General features: G+C 45.9%; 1 protein-coding gene across 4 annotated transcripts in view; it reads right to left on the minus strand.

The window, feature by feature from the left end:
• The window catches only part of LOC147685008 (uncharacterized), a 2279237-nt gene that overhangs the window by 678074 nt on the left and 1576233 nt on the right, over positions 1 to 24930 (minus strand). For all 4 annotated transcript variants that reach the window (XM_086940905.1, XM_086940907.1, XM_086940908.1 and 1 more), the window contains one exon: positions 10701 to 10894. In XM_086940905.1, the coding sequence (XP_086797031.1) occupies positions 10701 to 10894 (194 nt within the window). The remainder of the gene's footprint in view (positions 1 to 10700; positions 10895 to 24930) is intronic.

Below are 24930 nucleotides of genomic sequence, written 5' to 3' on the forward strand. Positions count from 1 at the left end.
CTCTGCAACTGAAGTGATCTCCAAGGGCTTGTTGGCTTGCTTCCTGTTGCTTGAGAAGATCTTTACACCTGCTCCTGTGTCTGGTTCACTTCATGTAGACCCGGATACTTGCACCAGTGAGATCAATGCATTTCCAGTCTGCGTGCATTGCTCTTGGAACAAACGCATCACCTTGAGAGCCTGATGAATCGGAACTGCGCATCACCGACCCAGCACGAACCACCCCTTTCTACATTACAATTAAACCTGTCCCTTTGGGGTACTTTTAGTAATTACGAGCCCAAGAAAAATAGAAGGGCAATGGTGTAGATATAGGTATAAGAGTACATTGCAGGGGAGGAAAAACATTATAAAAGATGAAGGATGGCTATCCTTAGTAGCGTTAGCGAGACCAAATATAAAATACCCTTCTGGAAAGTTATCAATTCATCCTACTTTGGGGAAACTTCAGCTACTGCTATTGAAGTCCTGATTTCCCCCAAAGGAGTGGGTGGTCCATTTTGGTAATATTCATGCACAATAACGCATAGAGAGCCCATACTTCATACAGGAGGCCTCTCTTGCTGGGTGGAGGATTGATTTCCCACTTCTTGATTTTTAGCTTAATCGCAATCACAAACAGCTGGAGTGGAAAAGCACAATCTCCTTCCTAGATTCTTTAGTTAAGGTAGTAGGGAGGAGTTTGTTAGCAAGGTTTGAAAATTAAGCAGAAGACCAAGCAATTTTATCTGATGTTCAGTTTGGCTTCCATAAAGGGCCATGTACAGTCAAGCAATGCTTACATTTAAATACCTGATAAGCAGGTATACAGTGGCAAAGAAAGGGGTCATTCACTTGGTATCTATCGATCTCTTGAGAGCTCTTGTGTTATCCCTTCAAAGCTATGGCGGAGGAATCGATAGTGCAATTTTCTGGACATCTATATACACTCACAACAGCAAAATTTTGTTTTGGCGTGCATACGGAGTGCTCGGAACCTTGGGACGTATGGCGATTGGTTTACAGAAATTATTGTTTTTTTATGGATAAATTGTATACTAAAATATATTTTAGCAAAACGTTTATGGAATGACTGAATCTCATGCTCATGTCCTCAACAATTTGAAAAATATATACTAGTTGTATTTAGATTTGAGACTTAGTTGGGAATTAAACTTCTTAGGGAGATAGGTTCATTGTACAGGAGTAAATGTGTTTCAGTGGCTACAAATGAAGCAGGTGCCTGCAGGTATACTAATGCAGAGAATTTACTGAGGTCAGAAAACGCCTTTCTGAAAAAACTGTTGGATATACCTAACAGCTATTTGCCACATAGAAATCGGTCTGAAATACTCAGAAGATTCGCAAGACCTCTGCAACTCCCTCGCCTCCTACTTCCACAACAAGATCGTGGACATACACAACAGCTTCAGCACTCAACCGACGCACGCCACGACTGAACCACCGCCCCCCACCACCACCCTCCGCGCCTGAAACCCCGATCAGCACCGAAGACCCATCCGCACGATGAACTCCATCCACTCCGGATCTCCGACTGACCCCTGCCCTCACCACGTCTTCAACAAGGCCGACGACGTCATCGCACCCCACCTGCGGGACATCATCAACACCTCCTTCGACACCGCTACCTTCCCGGAGAGCTGGAAGCACGCCGAACTCAGCGCTCTACTAAAGAAGCCATCAGCCGACCCCACCGACCTCAAGAACTACCGCCCCATCTCGCTGCTCCCGTTTCCTGCAAAAGTCATCGAGAAGACCGTCAACAAGCAGCTGGCCGCCTTCCTCGAGACGAACGGATCCCTCGACCTCTCGCAGTCTGGCTTCCGGGCCAACCACAGCACCGAGACCGCCCTGATCGCAGCCACCGATGACATCCGAGCCCTGCTCGACAACGGAGAAACAGCGGCCCTCATCCTCCTAGACCTCTCCGCGGCCTTCGACACTGTCTGCCACCGCACCCTAGTGCGGCGCCTCAGCAACGTCGGAATCCAGGAGAAGGCACTGGAATGGATCGTCTCGTTCCTCGCCGGAAGGACACAGAGAGTCCGCCTCCCCCGTTCAGATCAGAAGCCACCGAAGTCATCTGCGGCGTTCCTCAAGGCTCCTCGCTCAGCCCAACCCTCTTCAACGTCTACATGAGCCCCCTCGCAGCCATCGCACGCCAACACAACCTCAACATCATCTCCTACGCCGACGACACCCAGCTGATCCTCTCCCTCACCACGACCCCGCCACCGCCAGAGCCAACCTACACGAAGGGATGACAGACGTAGCCGAGTGGATGATGAACAGCCGCCTGAAACTGAACTCGGACAAGACGGAAGTCCTCATCCTGGGATCTTCACCCTTCGCCTGGGACGACTCCTGGTGGCCCCCCCGCCCTGGGCAGCGCACCCAAACCAACAGACCACGCACGCAACCTGGGCTTCATCCTGAACTCCTCCCTCTCCATGACCAGAAAAGTCAACGCCGGCTCCTCGTCGTGCTTCCACATCCTGCGCATGCTACGTAAGATCATCCGGTGGATCCCCACCGAGACCAGGAAGACGGTCACCCAGGCCCTCGTCACCAGCCGTCTGGACTACGGCAACTCCCTCTACACCGGAACCGCCGCCAAACTCCAGAAGAGACTCCAGCGGATTCAGAGCGCCTCAGCACGACTCATCCTGGACATCCCCCGTCGCAGCCACATCTCCGGACACCTGAGATCTGCACTGGCTCCCGGTCAACAAGAGAATCACCTTCCGTCTCCTCACCCACGCACACAAAGCACTACACAACCAAGGCCCAGGATACCTCAACAGCCGCCTCAACTTCTACGCTCCCACACGCCAGCTTCGATCGACTAGCCACGCCCTCGCCGCCGTCCCCCGCATCCGAAGAGCCACCACAGGAGGAAGGTCCTTCTCCTACCTGGCCTCCAAGACTTGGAACTCCCTCCCGACCCACCTCCGCCTGACCCAGGACCACCTTGCCTTCAGGAAGCAGCTCAAGACCTGGCTGTTCGAGCTGTAGCAGACCCCCCTCCCCTAGCGCCTTGAGACCCTCCGGGTGAGTAGTGCACTATATAAATGCTTTGATTGATCGATTGAAGATCTTATTGGACACCGCTTACTTTTACTAGGACATTCAATTTGGTCATAACTCCTTGGCTGCCTACCTCTTGACTTGAAATGTTATGTTTTCTGTGAATATTATAGTGCTCCGAGAGATAACCATTACTTACAACGTTAAACTTCACTTAGTGCAGACCGGCTCATAGACCATACTCATGAAATTTGTTTAGCTGTAGCCAGTTATAGCTGGCAGTCTATGAAAATCAGAATAAAGTGATTTGTATGATGATCAGAATTCTTTCCATACACATTTTTATTGATTTTGTATTATAATTTATGGTTGATGATGAAATATTAGATATGTGCTTGACTGAGTAATTATATTTCAGTAAAAGTTGTTTGTTAATTAATATTGTGTAGTGTAATTGTTTTCCATAAAATACTGGCTACGCTGGTTAACTGACTGTGTAGATTTCATTTATACTTTTAATATGAACCAAGTAAAGATTTTATTGATTGATTGGTTGACTTTTTCTGATTGTGAGTAAACTGTAAAGAAGCTTAACCATCACCTCTGGTTCTGTGTTGGATCTAAATATTTCCTAGAAAACCTAAGAAAATGTTTTTTCTTTTAAGAACACACAGGAAGATTATCCCAACGCACATGATACTCTTTGGCATTATTATACCGTTCTGAGGTATCTGGAGAGGGGCTGAAGGCTAGATTGTTTATTGCCATCCTAGAATTGTCAGATTATAATCTGTTAGGACAGGCAGACTGGGGTAAAATGAAGGAAAGGCTGAAGGTCCTTGACAGCCAGCATACCATCTGTGATAGCAAACTAAAGGTCACGTAGCAGCGGGCATACAGGTCTCTTAGCAGGTCCATGCTGTACATGTTTTATCTGGGAGTGAATATTGCACTGCTGCCACCTGTGGTATAAATGTTTTGTTTAAGGGAAGGATTGCATTGCAGAGGGCTTGTTATACCTGTTCTTTACATGTAAGGGGGCACTTTCCAGAGGGACTTTGTGTGCGGAGACCCGGAGGCACGGGACCCGGGAAACTGAGACCGGTGGACCAGCGGCAGCGCTTTCCCTCGGAGCGGAGGGACTACATTTCCCAGCGCCCCCTGCTTTTTACCGGGGACGCCGGGTACAGCGTCCAGCGGCAGCAGCGCCAGCCCTCAGCGCCCGGAGGCGCATAAGTAACAGCGGCTCCTGCAGAGGAGCGGGGGCACTTTCCAGAGGGACTTTGTGTGCGGAGACCCGGAGGCACCGGGAAACTGAGACCAGTGGACCAGCGGCAGCGCTTTCCCTCGGAGCGGAGGGACTACATTTCCCAGCACCCCCTGCTCTTTACCGGGGACGCCGGGTACAGCGTCAGCAGCGTCAGCCCTCAGCGCCCGGAGGCGCATAAGTAACAGCGGCTCCTACCGCGTCGCGGGACGCGCGTGGGCGACGCCGGGCGGAGCCCGGGCAGAGGGCGGGCCATCTAAGGCCGTCCAAGGACGACCAGGGACGGGACGGGCCACGTCCTTTTCATCATGGGTAAGCGAAAATTACCTACGTCTGCAGTGGGGGAAGTGAAAGTCCCTAAATATACCACCAGTATTATAACCTACCTGACCACGAAAGTAGACGAACTTTCTACGCAGATTGCGGTCACAGAGCGGGAGCTGGGCCTTGAAAGTCCACAAGAGGGCTCAGGTACAACTATTACCTCTTCCATTAACTGTATACCGCTGGAACCGAGGGTCATTATTGAGCAATGTAGACCTATCATGCCTCAGTCCCCCACTTTACTTCCTATTCCGGAATTGCCAGAAACGGTGATACCTCCCACCCTTGCTGTTCCTGGTATTACGGAGAGCATATCAAGTGGTCAGATTGGGGGTAAACCTGCTATATACATTACAGAGGATGGCATTTCGTCACTATTAGAAAAACTCTTTTCTGACAGACTGGAATCTGCTTTAATTCAAATTGCCACCGATATAACTGAGACTTTGAAGGACTGTGTTAAGGACCTACTGGTGAAATGTGACAGAATAAATGATTTTTTAAACACTCAGGCCCTTACGTCCTCCACACAAACTGTGTTGTGTACATCAGCTTTACAGGTACCTGTACCCAAGGTTGGCGGCCCCTTGACTAACATGGTCACTGGTAACCTTGTGCCCAATATAGGTAAAGTTGAAAAGGGTATATCTACGCCCACTTTGGAAACTATGCCTATTTCCACACCATCGTAAAGGGCACGAGGCCTACAGGGGGGGTTGGTTACAGTACCCCCAGTAAATCTACCTTCAGATGCAACACCTTTTGTAGCAATATTGGTAAATGTGCCTAAGCTAGCTGATGGGGAGGTAGAATCACACAACACCTTGCTTAATCACATTAAAAAATGGTGCAATGCAAATTGTTCAGGCGAAAGTAATATTGCAGATAATGTACTGACAGGTAGAAGGGTTAATTGGGTGGGTTATACAAAGAAATGTGTGACAGGTGACTGTGTCATAGTAAATTTTAAATCGCGCAATATAGCTAGTCGCCTCTTTTGGGATGCTTCTCCCCTGGACCCAGTAGGTAAGGGCGTCCGTGCTATGCCCCTGGGTTTTTTCTATCCTCCAGTACATATGACACTTGGCGGCGAGAAATCTAGGCCGCTGTATAATAAAAACCCATGGGAAGAAGACAGAGCAATTTCGCCTTTACAAGATAATCAATGGGTTACCAAGCAATCTAGGGGTGGAGGCGGTACAGCTAATATTTCAAGGATCATGCCTAGAGACGATTTAATCTTGTCTAATAGATTTACGGCACTTGCCAATCAGGCAGACACTGACTGACCAGTGCATGATCAAATGAGAAAGAAAATCTATGGCCAGGATAATGCTATTACCACTTCACCCTCTAACACATTATCTATAGCCAGTAATGGCCCAACAGATCTAGGCCGGGAAAACGTCAGGTTGCTGTCCTGGAATATTGCGGGGTTACGTTCAAAGCAGGAAGACCCTATTTGGTTAAAAATGTTAAAAGAGTATGATATAGTGGCCTTACAAGAAACTTGGTCTAGGGACAATGTTTTTTGGTTGGATGGCTACACATCTTTCTTTGTCAAAGCCCAGAGTTCCCCGGTGGGAAGGGATAAAGGGGGTCTGATGCTCCTAGTGTCCGTTAATGTAGCTGGTAGTGTTAAGGAAATCTCCTGCTCCTCACACTATTTTCAGTTGCTGGAAATCCTCCTACCAGACAAAAAACAAGATGGTTATTATAAATTGTTATAATTCAATGCAGGGGGGTGCTCCCAATTTTGTATTAGAAGGTTTATCTTCCTTTTTAACTGATTATGTGTCAAAACAAACCACTTTTGTACAACTCATATTAATGGGAGATTTTAATGTTCATTTGTGTGGGTTAAATTGTCAGATTGAGGATGTTGATGGTCCTGATCACACGACCTTGCCACATTTCGAGCACAGTATAAAGGGCTCAGCTATGGAGGATTTGTTATCATCCAACGATTTATATGAACCAGGGTTTTCTGATCCAAGTGATCGTGTGGTCACATATAATGCAAGGGGAAGTGAGTCGATTATTGATTATATTTTTGTGTCCCCAGGTCTTCTTCATTATGTTATTTTTTATAATGCTATAATAAGCGGGTTTAGTGATCATAACCCGTGTCACTTGTCATGGACGGGTCTCTTTGTCTACTCAAAAGTGCCTTTTCAGGCACTTCTGTGAAAGATGTCAAGAGTAAAGATCAAGGGAGGCGACTAAAATGGTGTAGAGTGTGTCCTGAGGACTTTTTAAGTCTGATTGAACAAGTAATGGCAGTGGAACTTGATACATGCAGGGATCCAGACAAGGGGGGGAAAGAGGTAGTTGCCGCCTTTGAGGCGATTTGCTCTAGAGTGGAGGAGGAGCTCTCAGCCAGCCCAAGGATGGGACCTGCCCCAGTCCACGGTTGGTTTGATCATGCTTGCTCTAAAGCTCACTCTGCACTGTTGAGAGCGCTAAAACACATCCCTAGAGACAAGTCACTCGTAGCCCAACTCAGGAAGAACTACGCTGAGCTGGTGAAGACACGCAAAAAAGTCATAAAAGAAGATGCCTGGGACTCATTAATGGATTCTACCACTCTTAAACAAAGCTCTAAATTTTGGTCAATAATAAATAACCCGTTATTTGCCCAATCTCGAAATACAGATCTTGAAGTAAATATCCCTGAGGCAGACTGGCTAAAACATTTTTCTGCAATTTATGGGAGTAATGAAGTTTTTGAGACATTTCATATGCCTTGCCCCTCCGATATGCTACCTAAACTAGATTTTAGTGTAACTGAAGTTGAGGTAGCGATAAAAGGTTCTGCTGGGAATAAAGCCCCGGGACCGGACGGGGTGCCTTTGGATCTCTATAAATTAAATGCAAAGATGTGGGCAACAATACTTGCGAATGTTTTTAACTGTGTACTTGCGTGGGGTTTTCCCAAAACTTGGTTATGCTCAATCATAGTGACTAAAGGGCAAAGATGTGACCCTAAATGTTACCGCCCCATATCCTTGCTGGATTCTTCTATGAAGATCCTGGGCAAAGTACTGCTCGCCAGAATTAATAAGTGGACGTTGGATAACGATATTTTGTCTAATGCCCAGTACGGATTTCGATCCGGAAGGGGCACTGAAGATCAGTGTTTAAATTTACATTTGTTAATTTCAAAATATACAAGGGCTGCAAAGGGGTAAATTTTTGTGGCCTTCATGGATTTGTCTACAGCATTCGACCTGGTTAACAGGGCTCGGCTATGGTTCATGCTGTTAAAATGGGGCCTTGACCCACCTCTTGTCCATTTTCTGGCTGAACTCCATAAAGACCTAAAGGCATCTATTAGAATGAATCAAGAAGGCAATTGTACAGCATGGTTTAAATCTGGCAGGGGTGTGCGCCAGGGCTGCGTTCTTGCCCCCATGCTGTTCACTCTATATATAAATTCTCTGGAGGAAAAACTTTTAACTGCATCCTTGGACATCCCGCGTGCAGGAGATACCCCTATTCATGTGCTCCTGTATGCGGATGACGCTGCATTAATAGCCCGGACTCATTTAGGTCTTCAAAGATTATTTAATACATTTAGTGAATTTATGGCCTCACTTGACTTAGTGGTAAATAACTCGAAATCACATGTCATGGCATTTGGGGCTGTTAAAAATAACACTAAGCCCTTTTTTTGTAATGGTGAAGCAATCACTAATGTCAAAGTTTTTACATACTTTGGAATAATTTTTGATAATAAGGGGAGCTGGACTCCACAAATAATAGCTAAAACTAAAGCGGTGAGGAGCTCGGTAAATGCAAATTTAAGCTTTTCGAGGAGACTTGGAGGGAAACCGAGCGGTGCATTAACCACATCGCTGCTGTGGTTATTTTTCCCCTGTGCTGAAAATTGCTATTTTCCTTTATTTATGACGAGCTCAGCTCGTCATCAGCACAGCTCAACTGTGCCTCATGATGAGCTGAGCTCGTCATGAGCATGGAAGGGGTTAATAGCTTTGTACAAGGCAAAAACACTTGCAATTGCAAGGTATGGAGCAGGCCTGTGGGGTTACGCTAAAAGTGATACTATCCAAAGGGAGGAAAATAAGTTCCTCAGGTCTTTGTTAGGGCTTCCTCAGTCGACAGCCACTTTTTCAGTCCATCAGGGGCTTGGACTGGGGTACATTACTGATATCCTGTCCATGGCACCAATTCTTTTATGGATTAGGGTTTGGATAAATAAAAATCTAGGTCTGAACCATAAAATATTGATGGATTGTTTAAAACTCGATAAATTTAAAGATATTGTCTGGCTGTCATACATTCACAAATGTTCAATAGAACTTGGACGCCCTGAGATATTCTCCTGTCCTTTGGGTTTAAAAAAAGCAGACCTAGAATGGGTCAAGCAAAACTTCCCTAAATTGAAGAGTTTGGATCGGGAGGCATACCATCTAACTAAACCTACGGTCAGAGCCCATTTCATGACGATCGCTTGTTTAGCTATTCAACCGTACCTTACTGTAGTAAACATCCCTTTTCACAGGTGGCTCCTGGTTAAATTTCGATTTAACCAGATCTATATGGTCCTCTGTGATAGTCATGGTTGGTATAAGCCTGAGGATGCACCTGTGTGCAAATGTGATAATTTTTCTTTACAAGATAATATGCACCTAATGTTGTTTTGTCTATTTTATAATATTCCAACACAGAAGTATCTGGTGCCTTTACTTAAAGGTAAAGCTTTCATTCAGGCAAAACCAGCTTTCTTATATCTACAAATGTTAGAATCACCCTTGGTTATGTTTAATGTGGCCAATTACCTTGTCGCAGCTGTTAGGATAAGGAGGAGGAGAATGAAAAATGTAGCATGAGGGTCTATGAGGGGTGACAAACTGTTTTTATCTTGTACAATTTAAATGTCTGTTTTTTAATCTTTGTATAAATCATGATATTGTATTTTATGAATTTTTTACGATTTTGAAATGCCCTTTTTATTGTAGCATGCTTTTATGATTTTTAACTAAATCGAATAAAGTGGTTTTTGACTTTGACATGTAAGGAAGCTAGCACTGCTCTTGGGTGTGCTGTGCCTGTACAGTGTTGGTGAGGGAGGGTTGAATTACTGCTAATACCTGGAATGTATGTATGCTGTTGGATACTCTTTAAGTTTGATATTATGAGGGGGAAGGTGGTGAGTGTGTAACAATGAACATCATGCTTAATTTAATACTGTTGAGTTAGCCCAAAACACATACCATTACGACATGACATACTTGTGCAGTATTCAATGTTCACAATCAAATATTTTAGCAGATTATGTTACTGGAGAATAAGTGTGGGGTGGGAGTAGGGTGGCTTGGCATGAAAACGTTCAAATCCATTGATTTAGAGTGACGGTCTACTGAGATAGAATACGAGTTAGAGTTTCAAGCTATGTTTTTTTAATCATGTTTTGAATTGGTAAAAGAGTTTGAGTTGAGGGCAGTTTCCCAGTTATGGTGTACATATTCTTACTGACTGGAGTTAAGCAGGCATGTATCATTACAAATCCACTTGTTCAGTTCACTTATGCTGCTAAGTAAGCCCCCATTGCATCGTTGCTTCTTTTGCAAAACCCTTTCATCCAGCCTCCCTCCTTACACATCTACTTTCTGTTAGAGGCCTTTCCAAAGCACCAACATTTTCTCCTTCCTGTCCCGCAGCTTTGCGCCATACCAGCTTTGAAATCTTGATTCTTTCCAAAGGCCCCTGTGTTACAATGCTAAATGTACTTTGTAATGTAAGTAGATCCAATAGTCGTAGATGTTCTTAAATAGATGTTTATTAGTTAAAGTTGGTAACTAGGAAGGCCCCACCAGGAGCAGCATCCAGCTGCTCAGCCCCACTCATTCAAACTGATCACACATTCAAACCATGCATACACGAACATTCTAATGACATCACACACACACAGGCTGAGCAGCAGGGAAAGAGATGATCAGAATATAACACCCTGCCTTTCAGGGTCCTATATTCCACCTCCTGTCAGCTAAGGACTTCAAGGTCCCCATTTTCCTTCTTTATCGCATACAACTGCACAATTATCCCCTCGAATACTTACACGTGTCTGCTTGACACTAAGAATTCGCAGTTGTGGTGCTTTCTGGGGCAAAACAGACAAGGTCTTCTCGGTTATTCCCGTTTGGTTAAGACTCAGTTGCGTGAGAAACAATGAAGAGAATTCGAGATAATCTATCATGCCAGAGTCGCTAACTTTGGTCTGGTCCAGAAACAAGTGGGAGAGATGGTCGAGTCCTGCATGAAAGAAGGAAAGAAACATCAGTGATGCAAATGGCATATTCAAATCAGTCAGACAGTAAAGGGTGTTCCCTCAATATTCCAAAGCTGCCACATACAGTATCAAAAATGCCCTTAAATTACTACAAAGAAGGGGCTAGCTAGCTGGGATTGCTGTCTAGACTTAGGTGCGCACAACAATGACAATTAACAGTTCTTCACAATCTAAACCAAGTTTCTAGCACTTTTATTCGTGCAATTGATTCATGACTTTTAGTAAGCAGTTAAACTTTCGATTTTTGACAATTCGCTAACAATTTTTTTTTGTATATACTCAATTTAGTAATACATGATATAACATAAACAAAACATATTCTTTCAAAATTGGATGTCGATGACCCAATGCATTTCGGGACATAAATGCAGTCCCTTCGTCAGGGGAAACACTAGAAAAAAGTATATAACAAGCACATGAGTCAGGGACCATCAGCTTTACATGCAGTAGAAACATATAGATTGAAAACAAGGCATTATACAGTTCAGAAAACACTAGAAAAGAGAAACCGTCACCAAATGACAACACCCAAATGTGATTCTTGAAATATGGTTCAAACACTCACTCCAGTAATTGAACTTAACAACCTTCTGAGTTTTTTTTATCAAACGAGAGTTCACCTTCCTGAAATCCAAAATATATCAACTCAGTGAAAAATAAACCAACACTGTCTAATGAGCAACATATTAACAATGGTCGATGATTTACTCACGTATCAACAAAGAAAAAGCACGATCTGTAAATGTGACAAAGTAATCAATGAAACAAAGTTGCTAGCCATTGTGTTAAAAAACCAGAATCCTTTCGTGAGTTCACCTTACCTATAATGCACGAAATAACGCGATCCTCAAAAACATGATCCGATCGTGCCCTCAGTATGTTCATCTGTAATCAAAAAGACACAATTGCCAGTCTGTCCAAACCATCATGCCAGCAACTAAGTTGTGCGTAACCATTTTCACCACACAAATTCTATGTCAGGACGGAGGCTCCGATTATGCTTTCTCAATTTCTTTACTGAAAAAGACAGCAGCCAATCAGCACACAGTAAAGAAAAAACGAAACTACGTTACCCATGAACCCTGGATAACCATAGAGTACATAACAGTATATTTAGAGTCATAGAGGTCACAACTTCCTCTTTCTTTGCTGCTTCGCAGCCAGTTAACAGCATATTTTCATTCCTTTTTGCGTTTTGCTCTATCTGTATTGGCTTTCCTGCCGCTTTGTGCGCTATTTGTATTGGTATTGCTGCCGCTTTGTGCGCTGATTGCATTGTATTCTGCCGCTTTGTGCGCTTACTGTATTCTGCCGCTTTAGGTGTCCTATTACTACTGTTACGCGGCGCGTCTGAGCTGTGTTTCCGGCTCTTGCCAGTGTGTCTTTGGGAGCGTGTGGCACCTCCCGGTACAGACGCGCGTTGTCAGCGTCTGTTTTTCTTATCCAGTGGAGTGGGAGATAGGAGCAAGGGAGACGCGCGCGTGTCTCCCATTTCGACAGGCGGCTGTTCGCGCATGCGCATCAGCTTTGGCAGCGCAAGTTCTGTCAGGCTCGCATTCTTTCACTGACGATTGCCTCAGGAGGATAATTTCGACTGCTTTTCTAGAAGCATGCCCTTTTGCCTGTCGATTGTCTCCATTCACGCCCTCTAATACTATAATTGGAGGGTTGTAAAAATTCGCATAGGCTCTGCCTATGGTGGACTATTGTGTTTTTGTTGCTGTGCAAGCCCTCCCTCCACTATTTATTTCCATTTTGACAGGTTTTTGCCTGCATACTTGGCATGCACTGGGTTTCACTCCCCCTGAATTGGCCTTGGCTGTATAATTTAATTCTCCTTCCTGTGGGCATTAATTGGCGGATTTTGTCGCCATGGGAGATTTTTATGAAGGGGAAGGGTACTACTACGATGAAGAGGAGCCTTCTGGCTCTGTTGATGATTTCATGGGTCAGGCACTTTTTCAGGCCATTGCTCCTTTGAAGAGACATCTTTCAGAGTACGCTGCGCAACAGGGCTGGTTGCCTCCCTCTTCTGGTCGCAGCAAAAAGTCTCCCAAGACTCCCCATCATACTGACTTTGTTATTTTGGCGAAGACTTTGTCTTCTGCGCGTTCAGCCAAAAAACGTGCTGCGTCTGGCCGCTCTTCTCCTCCTTCCGAATCTGATGATGGCTCTTCTTCTACTTCATCCTCGGAACCTGCTAAGCCTCCTCCTTCTCAGAAGGCACGCAAGGAACACTTGGTGGATGCCTCATCTACGCCCCAGTTGCTTACCTTTGACCCGTCAGACATTATTCACCCAAATTCCTCATCCTGGTTGCCATCCCCTGAGGTGGCGGAGTATGTCCAGTCCCACATACGCCATCCTTTTGAGAAAGATGTGCGGGCGCGTTTGCGCTTGGAGTGTCCTCGCCCGGACCTCGCTGACAAACTTGCTGACACCCCAGAAGTGGACCCTACTATGGTCACTTATATGAAAAAATATTCAAAGGATCCAAAGAAGGTATTAGATCCTTCCTGGCGGTCCTGCCAAGACAAATTATTGGATTTGCTTGGTCCTCTGACTAAAATTCTTGATTTGGGTTATCGGGCCAAGGAGACTGGAGCGCTTATTGATCCAGATGAATTGGTGGGGTGGTCCCAGCGAGCTGTTTGTATTTTGGGCAATGCCAACTGTGCCCTGTCTTCGGAGCGTCGTCGCTCTATCTTGATGAAGCTGGATCCTAAGCTCACGGACTTGGCTTCTTCCGAGTCGGGGCCCCAAGCCCAGGGTTTACTGTTTGGCTCCCCTTTCCTTAAAGAGCTTACAAAATTTGTGTCCACATTCAGCGGCTTGGATAAAGCCCAAACTAATTTATGCCGGGCATTTCTACCAGTTTTTGGCAGGGCTGGGGCTGTGGATCAGATTCCAACTCTCATCGTGGAAACAAGTCTCAAAGAGGTGGTCAAGGTTATTCCTCCAGTAAATCTAATTTCTATCCTTCCAGAAAAGGCAGAGGACAGTATGGCAAAGGAGGTTACAACGGTAACCAAGGAGGACGTCAGGATTCATCCACCTCAGGTGAGCTTGATTCTTGCTTCCGATGTGGTTTTGGGGGGCAGAGTACAGTATTTTCCCCACAATTGGTGATTGCTCTCGAACGATGCCTGGGTGTTGGAGACGGTGCAGGGGTACAAAATAGAGTTTTACGCTCACCCTCACCAACATCATCGGCCTCAGCCTCTTGTTTTTCCCCAACACGATCAGGAAGTCATCTCCACAGAGATCGCCTCTCTTCTGGCCAAAGGGGTCATCGTTTCCACTATTCCTCATCCCCAAGGATTCGTCAGCAATGTTTTTCTCGTCGAGAAAAAAGGGGGAAGGTCTTGTTTGGTACTCAACTTAAAGGAGTTCAATGGCGGAGTAGTGTACCGTTATTTGAAGATGAGGGCATCCATCTTCTGCGGGACCTACTTCAGGAGGGCGACTGGATGGTTCGCCTGGATCTAAAGGATGCGTATCTATCGGTTCAGATTTATGCCCCTCATCGTCGTTACCTACAGTCTCAGTGGCTCGGGACCTGGTACGAGTACACAGTCCTTCCATTTGGCCTCTCTTCAGCTCTGTGGTGCTTCACAAAGCTTCTTCGTCAGGTGATGGACTCTTTGCGATCGTGCGGAGTTCGCTTGATTGTCTACCTGGACGATGTCCTTCTCTTGGCGCAGTGCCCTATTCTTCTTTAGTCTCATTTACAGTGGTCCATCGATCTATTACAATCTCTGGGTTTCCTGGTGAATCCTCTGAAGTCTGACTTTGTTCCATCTCAATCGATGGATTTCCTGGGCTTTCGGATAGATTCGGTCTCCGGTCAGTTCCTCCTTCCTGGTCAGAAGATCAGGTCCATAAAGAGGGACTTGAGATTGATCCTGGCTCAACAGACTGTTTCCTTGAGATCGGTGGCTCGGATAGTAGGCCTTCTGTCCTCGTCGATTCAAGCGATCTTTCCGGGTCCATTGCATTACCGCGCACTGCAGCGTCTCAAGATCAGGCACCTGCAAAGGGGTCTTCGGTATTCGGATCATGTTCCTCTTTCGGAAAATGCCAGAGCAGAGATGTTGTGGTGGTTGGACCACATGGAATCTTGGAACGGCCGGGCGTTATTCGGGAGGACCCCCGATGTGGTGATCGTATCCGATACCAGCCTTTGGGGTTGGGGAGCCCAATGCGGTCCGGTTGCGACGGGAGGTCGATGGTCCCAGGAGGAGTTATCACTTCACATCAATTGCCTGGAGCTTCTGGCGGGCTCTTGCGCGATTCGGTGTCTGTCACCTCGCAAGACGAATTGTTGCATTTTTCTTAGAATGGACAATATCTCGGCAGTGCGTTATGTCAACAAACTGGAGGTACCAAGTCCAGACTTCTGGCGGAGATTGCGAAAGACTTCTGGCATCTTTGTCTGCAACGTCAGATCATTGTTATTGCAGAGTATTTGTCGGCCCGCGACAATCGGATTGCGGACTGGAACTCTCGTCATCTGAGGGATTACAGCGATTGGAGGTTTTATCCTCGCATCTTTCGCATGTTGTCCAGGATTTGGGTACATTGTCACCTCGACCTGTTTGCTTCTCGCCTCAACGCTCAGGTTCCCCGGTTCTACAGTTGGCGTCCGGAGGCCTTGGCCACGGATGCGTTTTTCCAGTCTTGGCCTCCTCTCCTGTGCTATGCTTTTCCACCGTTCGTGATGATTCCACGGGTTCTGGCCCGTGCGAGACAGTTCAAATCGGAGCTCATTCTCATCACTCCTCTTTGGAGGGCTCAAGCTTGGTTTCCAGTTCTTCTGGAGATGAGCTGCTCGACGACGCTCCTTCTTCCTCACAAATGGAACCTATTGCTGGACCCTCTTCACGAACCGCATCCTCTGGTTTTGTCGGGTCAACTCCATCTGGTGGCATGGAGGATTTCAGGAGACGCTGGAAAATCCCAGGTTTATCTGGAGACGCTACCGATTTATCAGTGGGGCTTTGGCCCCCAACACACGTAAGCGTTATGCGTGAAGTTGGAAACGCTGGTGTGATTGGTGCGCACAACGGTCGGTGGATCCCGCTACAGAGGATCTTGCTTTGATTATCAATTTTTTGGCCTCCATGGCTTCTTCTAGGTTGGCTTATAGAACGGTTAACAATTTTCGTTCTGCGATTTCTGCGGGTCATGTGTCTATTGATGGCAAACCCGCGGGGGAACATCCCTTGAGATCTAAATTGCTTAGAGGCATATGGATAGTAAAACCTCCTTGCTCAAAATATGTGGCCTTATGGGATGTGTCTGTTGTTCTACGTTTCTTAGAGTCTTGGCCTTCTAATTCTTTATTGACCCGTAAGCAGCTCTCAGCTAAGTTGACTATGTTGTTGTGTTTGATTTCTTGCAAGCGGGTTTCAGATGTTCGACTTTGGACCTGGCAGGTCGCACTTTCTCCCCGGAGGGTGTTACTTTTACTCTATCGAGATGGACTAAATGTAATACGTCTTCAGTTACGTATTCTTCTTTTCCTCACAACCCTCAACTGTGTGTGGTCCAATGTATCAAAGATTACGAGGTAAGCACTGCACCTTTTCGTTCTGATTTCCAAGGTCAATTACTGATTGCTTTGCAGAAACCTTTTAAGCCCGTTACTCCTGCTACATTAGCACGTTGGTTAAGATGGCTCATGCTGGAAGCAGGCATTGATGTTTCCCTCTTTGGTGCCCATTCGGCACGGGGAGCTATGGCTTCCAAAGCTTTTCCATGGGTGTTAGTCTTCATGACATCATGAAGGCCGCTGATTGGTCTTCTGACTCTGTATTTAAAAAGTTCTATTTTAAACCTATTGTAAGTGTTGCTTCAGTAGTGGTGGATGAGCTTTGAACAAGCATAATCGGAGCCTCCGTCCTGACATAGAATTAAAAATTTGCTAACATTCGTGCCAAGAATTTTCAATTCTATTAAGGACAGGAGGCGAGGATTATCCCACCCTTCTTTCATTCTTTATGATTGATTGTATTGTTTTACGCATTTCTGCTGTGCCATAATGTTGATTGTTCTATGAAATGTTTCCCGCCCTGTCATGGATTCTGTGTTTATTCCTTTTTGGGATGGATTTTACGGCTCTGTTTTACTTCTTCCAGGCTCCGACCTTAAATGAAGTGTGCTTCGAATTTCTCCTGTTGGTTGGTCTTTTGTTGTTCCTGTGGATCTGGGAGGTTCCATCCTCTCTTCAGCCTGATGATGATCTCTCCGCGGGACATCCTTAGTTGATTGTTGGAGTTTGCCGTTTTGAACTTTTCCTTGATGGTTATGGACAAAGAAAGAGGAAGTTGTGACCTCTATGACTCTATATATATACTGTTATGTACTCTATGGTTATCCAGGGTTCATGGGTAACAGTTTCGTTTTTTCTTTACTGTGTGCTGATTGGCTGCTGTCTTTTTCAGTAAAGAAATTGAGAAAGCATAATCCTCGCCTCCTGTCCTTAATAGAATTGAAAATTCTTGACACGAATGTTAGCAAATTTTTAACTCGCTTACCGAATACTAGCGTCTTCCTCACTTCCGTGAACCCGATCGAGTTAACTGGCACCATTAACGTGTGCTTTAAAAAGCGTCGTAACAACTCCTCATCCTCATTCAAGATTGGACAAAAGCTTCTAACGTAATGATGTCATCCCGCAAGTGAACCTCGCATCTCCCGGACTGATCATAATCATAAAAAACGGACTGCTATCATCCCGCAAGTTAGCCTCACAACTCCCGGCAAGATCATGGTCATAGAAAACGGACTACTGGGTTCAACTACATTCCGGAAAAAACTTTATCAACATACATATTCAAGCAACGCGAGTGCTGAATGTTCATAGCTTAATGCTAGGATGCTCACATTTACAGATCGTGCTTTTTCTTCGTTGATACGTAAGTAAATCATCGACCATTGTTAATATGTTGCTCATTAGACAGTGTTGGTTTATTTTTTACTGAGTTGATATATTGTGGATTTCAGGAAGGTGAACGCTCGTTTGATAAAAAACTCAGAAGGTTGTTAAGTTCAATTACTGGAGTGAGTGTTTGAACCATATTTCAAGAATCACATTTGGGTGTTGTCATTTGTTGAAGGTTTCTCTTTTCTAGTGTTTTCTGAACTGTATAAGGCCTTGTTTTCAATCTATATGTTTCTACTGCATGTAAAGCTGATGGTCCCTGACTCATCTGCTTGTTATATACTTTTTTCTAGTGTTGCCCCTGACGAAGGGACTGCATTTATCTCCCGAAATGCATTGGGCCATCGACATCCAATTTTGAAAGAATATGATTAGTTTATGTTATATCATGTATTACTAAATTGAGTATATACAAAAAAAATTGTGAGCAAATTGTCAAAAATCGAAAGTTTAACTGCTTACTAAAAGTCATGAATCAATTGCACAAATAAAAGTGCTAGAAACTTGGTTTAAATTGTGAAGAACAGTTAATTTTCATTGTTGTGCGCACCTAAGTCTAGTCAGCAATCCCAGCTAGCTAGCCCCTTCTTTGCTTTAATCTTGAGTGGTTAGGTACACTCAGTTAGGTGCAGCACACAAATCGAAATATCTGCAAGAAAAACTAGTAAATATTTATTATTGAGGAGTGCTCGGACCACCTCCACATTGTCTTAAATTACTACTGACATACAGAAATTCACATTTCCCCAGTATGAGAAGATGCAATGCCAAAATCCACACTGCCCTGGTATATAACAATATAACAATTCCAGGCTAGAAGACTCACAATAAACTGGTACACATCAAACCATTATGTCATAATCTGTACTGCCTCGGTACCTACATGTATGCTTAATTAACAACGCACCTAAGGCAAGCAGAATCCTAAATACCCGTGAATGCAAAGTGCCAACACGCGACCAGCAAATTAACTTTATTAATTGTCCCTTGTGCTGGAGCAAGGTTTCCTAGGTAAAGCAACTTGCTTCGATTCAATTCTCTTGAAATAACATGTAACAAATTAACCAACCTGTTTGTGAGTACTAATAATTGCATCAAACGACATTTCTGTATCAAGGGGAAGCTTTTACATGTGCTTTACTAACAAGTAACTTGAGTGTCTTAATATGGCTGCCGAAAACGCGGGAACTCTTCTGCGCATGCGTCTACTGCATCTACGTAGAATGACGTCCTTTGCTTTTGGTGGGAATTCTTTGCAGCTGAGTAGTAGAACCTAAAATGGCTGCTTTGAACCTCACATGCTAATGCATATGCTTTTGCTTAAATTAAACCTCGCATGTTTGCTAATCTGCTAATGCAATAGTCAAAATAAAGTAATGGGATTAGAGTAGAAATAAGGGGTATACAGTGCATTCATTTATTTTCGTATTGTAATATGTCCTTCTTTGACTTAATTATTAGCTCGTATTTGGGCCTGAAGGGTGACTTGTACCGCCATCTTGAAAATCCGAATGCGCATGAGCTGGAAACATTGCAAGACCTCGAGCGATGACATTGACAGAGTGCCAAGTCCCATCTTACCAGTGATGCGCCTGAGAACTTTACCTTATGACCCGGAGAGGGGAAGAACACTTGCTAAAAATGTATACATTGTATATAAAATAATGTGAATATTGATGGGAGGAATAAAAGCTTGGGAAAGTAAAATTATGGGTGGGAACATAATTAAAACAAAGCGAATGACTTCATATTAATATGGTGTGGTGACCACTCCCTATCCCATTGACCAATCGAATGAAGGGAATACACGAATATTGAAACATTGCGGTGTGGTACATACCCTAGAAAATGGTATAACTAAAGTAGCCTTAGTCAGTTAGATTGTCCGACTGGTCACAGACCTGTCACTGACACAACGTATGCTGTTGAAGATCGTGGATGATCGCGGAACTCAGAGGACTGGTTGAGCACTCTGAAAGAAGATTCGGGAGATTGCTGAAGGAGGAGACTCTGTCCCTTTAGAAGAGGAACAAGAGTAGCTGCAGAGAGGGGTGTAACGCTGGCGTTGCACGTAACGGAGGGTACCTGTCCTGCACCTGTCCTGACCTGTTGGCTCCTGATTAGTCGGGAGCCATTCACTTTTGCCAGTCCTTGGCCAGGGGTTGGTCCTCGCACCATTCTAGGTGAATATAAATCTGTGTGGGGAGTTCGGGGGGGGGGGGGGAGGGGGGTTCACGTTCTACTTTGTAATTGGATGAGAGTGACATATCCTTGTAGAAGAAAATGAGATTGCGTTGTGTTTGTTGTGATCTTATTGACCTGTAGTTACCTCTGGGGCACAGAGGCCTACACTATGTAAGCAATCTTCAATAAAATCGGTTTAAAAAAATATATATATATAAATCTGTGTGGTATGTCTTTGTACCCTTTCATTTTCTCACCGTTCCCAGGTACCAATGTCTTTAAATATTGCTAAGTCTCTAAAGATTTGTTCTTTGATTATTATTTTCTACTTGAAAAGATATTTACTGACATGTACTGGTACTTGACTCACAGAATATTGCATAGGTAAAGTGTTTAAAACTTTCCAGAGTCTGTGGTTATTCCATGAAATAGTGTAAATTGTTATTCTATACCTATTATTGTAACTACCATATTCATTGGCCTGAAAAATTAAAATTAGAAGTGACAAGGAATTCGTAAGTCATGGTGTACAGGTATAAATCATAAAAAGGTAAATAAAACTCCTGATCGGCAAAAATAGGTTACCGATTTACAGTGTGTATGTTTATGGGCCCAGGTGAGTATGGTGTTTTTTAGAAATATCCTAAACTGGTAATCTTGAGCCATCAGTATTTTCTTGGTAGCTGAGCTATGGTTAGGTTTTAGTTAAGATAGGTAGTTAGTTGTATTGAATTTATATTGATTTATGTTTTAACCAAAAACCCGTTTGTATTGTTACATGTTGTCCAGAATGACCCGGGGATATTGAATAGCGGGTGGTAAGTGGAAGCCACACTGCAGTGAGGTTACTTGCCTTGATGAAAAAAGTGTGAAGAGTTAGGTAAAACTTGAAGCACTAATTAGGGATAATTTTCCGTATAAAAGTGAGAGTGACTGGTAGCAAAGGGTAAGTCTGAAGGAGTAGCATGTTCTTTGATGCTTGAGTGAAGAGTAAGCGGAAGAAGTTTTACTCATAGTGTGTGAAGGGTAAACAGAAAGGTTTTACTCGCAGTAAAAGAAATCTATCTTTCTCTGAATTTAGTCAATCAGGCACAGTAGCTAATGTTTTTACGTTGTTAACTAATGAAATAAGTTATTAAAATTTAACGAAATTGAGTTTTCCAATTACCTTGCAAAGGAAGGGTCAGTCGCAGGTGCTGCACTGACGTCACTGAAAGCCATGCTGGGATTGGTTAAGACAGCAGTTGTGTGGCTGAGGTAATATTGTAAAGGAGAGGGGGGGAGTACAGAGAGTGAAACTCGCGTCACAGGAAAGCCGCGCAAGCATTGGTTAAAAGGGTACTGTGAAACAAATCATGATTGGTCATTGAAATAAGAGATGCTCTGGTATTGGAGAAGCATTTTGAGGGAAGTAAATAATTGATTGAATTTCAAAAACAGAATTTTCAGGGTTATTAGATAGTGGTGATTATATGTGGAGACTTGATACAACTATAATAGGGTCCCGACCAGATAGACGATTTATAGGTTTTGCCCAAGAGCAGTACATTAGAGGAAGACCATAAATTATGTACAGAGGAAAGAGAAAAATGTCAATGATGCAGAAAATTAAGAATTATTTTAAAAATGATAAGTCTATTCAATCTAGAGAAGTAATTATTATTCATCCCCCAAAAACGCCTGCATCGTTCATGATGATAGAAAAGGCTATCACACTTGTGTATGGTTAGAAAATTGGATAGAATACACAAAAGATGATGGAATATTAGCATTCCCAGAGTATGGAAAATTTAATGGGAGAATTTTGCATAATTTCGGAACTTGCATGAATGAGTTAGAACCAAGACCTAGATTAATGCAGTATGATGCTCTTGAACATGGGTACTCACAAACTTTCTCTCGGGGGCCAAATTTACAGTGTGTTTTGTGTCCGAGGGCCAAACCAGGGGGGGGGGGTGGGATCAGTGGGGGAGGGGGCGGTGCTAGAGCAACAAAAAAAACTGACCAGGTGGTTGATCACTCCCTTTCCGTCCCTCTGTCTCCCTTTCCCTCTCCCTTTCCCTCCCTCTGTCTCCCTTTCCCTCCCTCACTCTCCCTTTCCCTCCCTCCCTCTCCATTTCCCTCCTTCCCCCTTCCCCTCCCTCTCCCATTCCCTCCCTCTCCATTTCCCCCCTCTCTCTTTTTTTTTCTCCCTCAATCTCCCTCTGTCTCCCTTTCCCGCCCTAAATCTCCCTCTGTCTCCCTTTCCCTCCCTCACTCTCCCCCTCCCTCCCTCTCCCTCCCTCAATCTCCCTCTGTCTCCCTTTCCCGCCTTCAATCTCACTCTGTCTCCCTTTCCCTTCCTCTGTCTCCCTTTCCCTCCACCACTCTCCCTTTCCTCCCTCCCTCTCGTCCTTTCCCACCCTCTCCCTCCCTCAATCTCCCTGTCTCCCGTTCCCTCCCTCAATATCCCTCTGTCTCCCTCCCTTTTCCTCCCTCAATCTACCTGTCTCCCTTTCCCTCCCTTTCCCTCCCCAATCTCCCTGTCTCCCTTTCCCTCCCTCTGTCTCTCTCTGTCTTCCTTTCCCTCCCTCACTCTCCCTCTCCCCCTCTCTCCCTTTTCCTCCCTCAATCTACCTCTCTACCTTTCCTCCCATAATCTACTGCTGTCTCCCTTTCCCTCCCTCACTCTCCCTTTCCCTCCCTCACTCTCCCTTTCCCTCCCTCACTCTCCCTTCCTTTTCCTCCCCCAATCTCCATCTGTCTCCCTTTCCCTCCCTCAATCTCCATCTGTCTCCCTTTACCTCCCTCAATCTCCATCTGTCTCCCTTTCCCACCCTCAATCTCCTTCCGTCTTCCTTTCCCTCCCTCTGTCTCCCTTTCCCTCCCTCTCCCTTTCCCTTCATAACTCTACCTTTCCATCCCTTTCCCTCCCTCTCCCACTCTTCCTTTCCCTCCCTCTCCCTCCCTCACTCTCCTTTTCCCTCCCTCTGTCGCCCTTTCCCTCCCTCTCCCCTCCCTCTCCCTTCCCTTCCCTTTATCTCCCTCCCTCTCCCTTTCCCTCCCTCACTTTCCATTTCCCTCCCTTTCCTCTCTCAATCTCCCTGTCTCCCTTTCCCGCCCTCAATCTCCCTCTGTTTCCCTTTCCCTCCCTCCCTCTCCCTCCCTCACTCTCCCCCCTCCCTCCCTTTCCCTCCCTCTGTCTCCCTTTCCCTTCCCCTGTCTCCCTTTCCCTCCATCAGTCTCCCATTCCCGCCCTCACTCTCCCTTTCCCTCCCTCTCCATCCCTTTCCCTCCCTCTTTCCCCACTCTTCCTTTCCCTCCCTCCCTCCCTCCCTCTCCCTCCCTCCCTTTCCCTCCCTTTTCCTCCTCCAATCTCCCTCGGCCTCCCTTTCCCTCTCTCAATCTCCCTCTCTCTTTCCCTCCCTCAATCTCCCTCTGTCTCCCTTTCCCTCCCTCCCCCTCCCTTTTCCTCCCTCAAACTCCCTCTGTTCCCTCTCCCTCCCTCAATCTCCCTTTCCCTCCCTCAGTCTCCCTCAGTCTCCCTTTCCCTCCCTTACTCTCCCTTTGCCTCCCTCACTCTCCTTTTCCTTCCCTCCCTCTCCATCCCATACTCTCCCTTTCCCTCTCTCTCTCCCTTCCTCTCCCTCTGTCTCCCTTTCCCACCCTCAATCTCCCTCTGTCTCCCTTTCCCTCCCCCCTCTCCCTCCCTCCCTCATTCTCCATCCCTTGCGCTTTCCATCCCTCTCCCTCCCTTACTCTCCCTTCCCTCCCTCTGACTCCCTTTCCTCCCTCTCCCTTTACATTCCTTTCCGTCCCTCCCTCTCCCACTCTTCCTTTCCCTCCCTCACTCTCCCCTTCCCTCCCTCACTCTCCCTTCCCCTCACTCTCCCCTTCCCTCCCTCACTCTCCCTTCCCCTCACTCTTCCTTTCCCTCCCTCAATCTCCCTGTCTCCCTTTCCCTCCCTCACTCTCCATTTCCCTCCATGTCACCCTTTCCCTCCCTCACTCGCCCTTTCCCTCCCTCAATCTCCCTGTCTCCTTTTCCCGCCCTCAATCTCCATCTGTCTCCCTTTCCTGCCTCAATCTCCCTCTGTCTCCCTTTCCTCCCCCCTCTCCCTCCATCACTCTCCCCCTCCCTCCCTTCCCCTCCTTCCTTCTCTCTCCTCAATCTCCCTCTGTCTCCCTTTCCCTCCCTCCCTCTCCCTCCCTTTTCCTCCCTCAATCTCCCTGTTTCCCTTTCCCTCCCTCACTCTCCCTTTCCCTCCCTCAATCTCCATCTGTCTCCCTTTCCCGCCCTCGATCTCCATCTGTCTCCCTTTCCTGCCCTCAATCTCCCTCTGTCTCCCTTTCCCACACTCAATCTCCTCTGTCTCCCTTTCCCACACTCAATCTCCCTCTGTCTCCCTTTTCTTCCCTCCCTCTCCCTTTCCCTCCCTCTCCCTTTCCCTCCCTCAGTCTCACTCATTTTCCCTTTCCCTCCCTCACTCTCCCTTTCCCTCCCTCTGTCTCCCTTTCCATCTCTCCCTCCATTCCCTCCCTCTCTCTCCCAAACCCTCCCCTCTCTTTCCCTCCTCACTCTCCATTTCCCTCCCTCTCTTTTACTCCCTTTCCCTACCTCAATCTCCCTCTGTCTCCCTTCCCTCCCTCACTCTCCCTTTCCCACCCTCCCTCTCCCTTTCCCTCCCTCTCCCACTCTTCCTTTCCCTCCTTCTGCTTTCCCTCCTTACTCTCCCTTTCCCTCCCTCCCTCTCCCTTCCTCACTCTACCTTCCCCTCCCTCACTCTCCCTTCCCCTCCTCACTCTCCTTCCCCTCCCTCACTCTCCCTTCCCCTCCCTCTCCCTTTCCATCCCTTCCCTCCCTCCCTTCCCCCTCCCTTTCCTCCCTCA

This window comes from Lissotriton vulgaris, chromosome 10, assembly GCF_964263255.1.
Source record: "Lissotriton vulgaris chromosome 10, aLisVul1.2, whole genome shotgun sequence".
Taxonomy (NCBI): Eukaryota; Metazoa; Chordata; class Amphibia; order Caudata; family Salamandridae; genus Lissotriton; species Lissotriton vulgaris.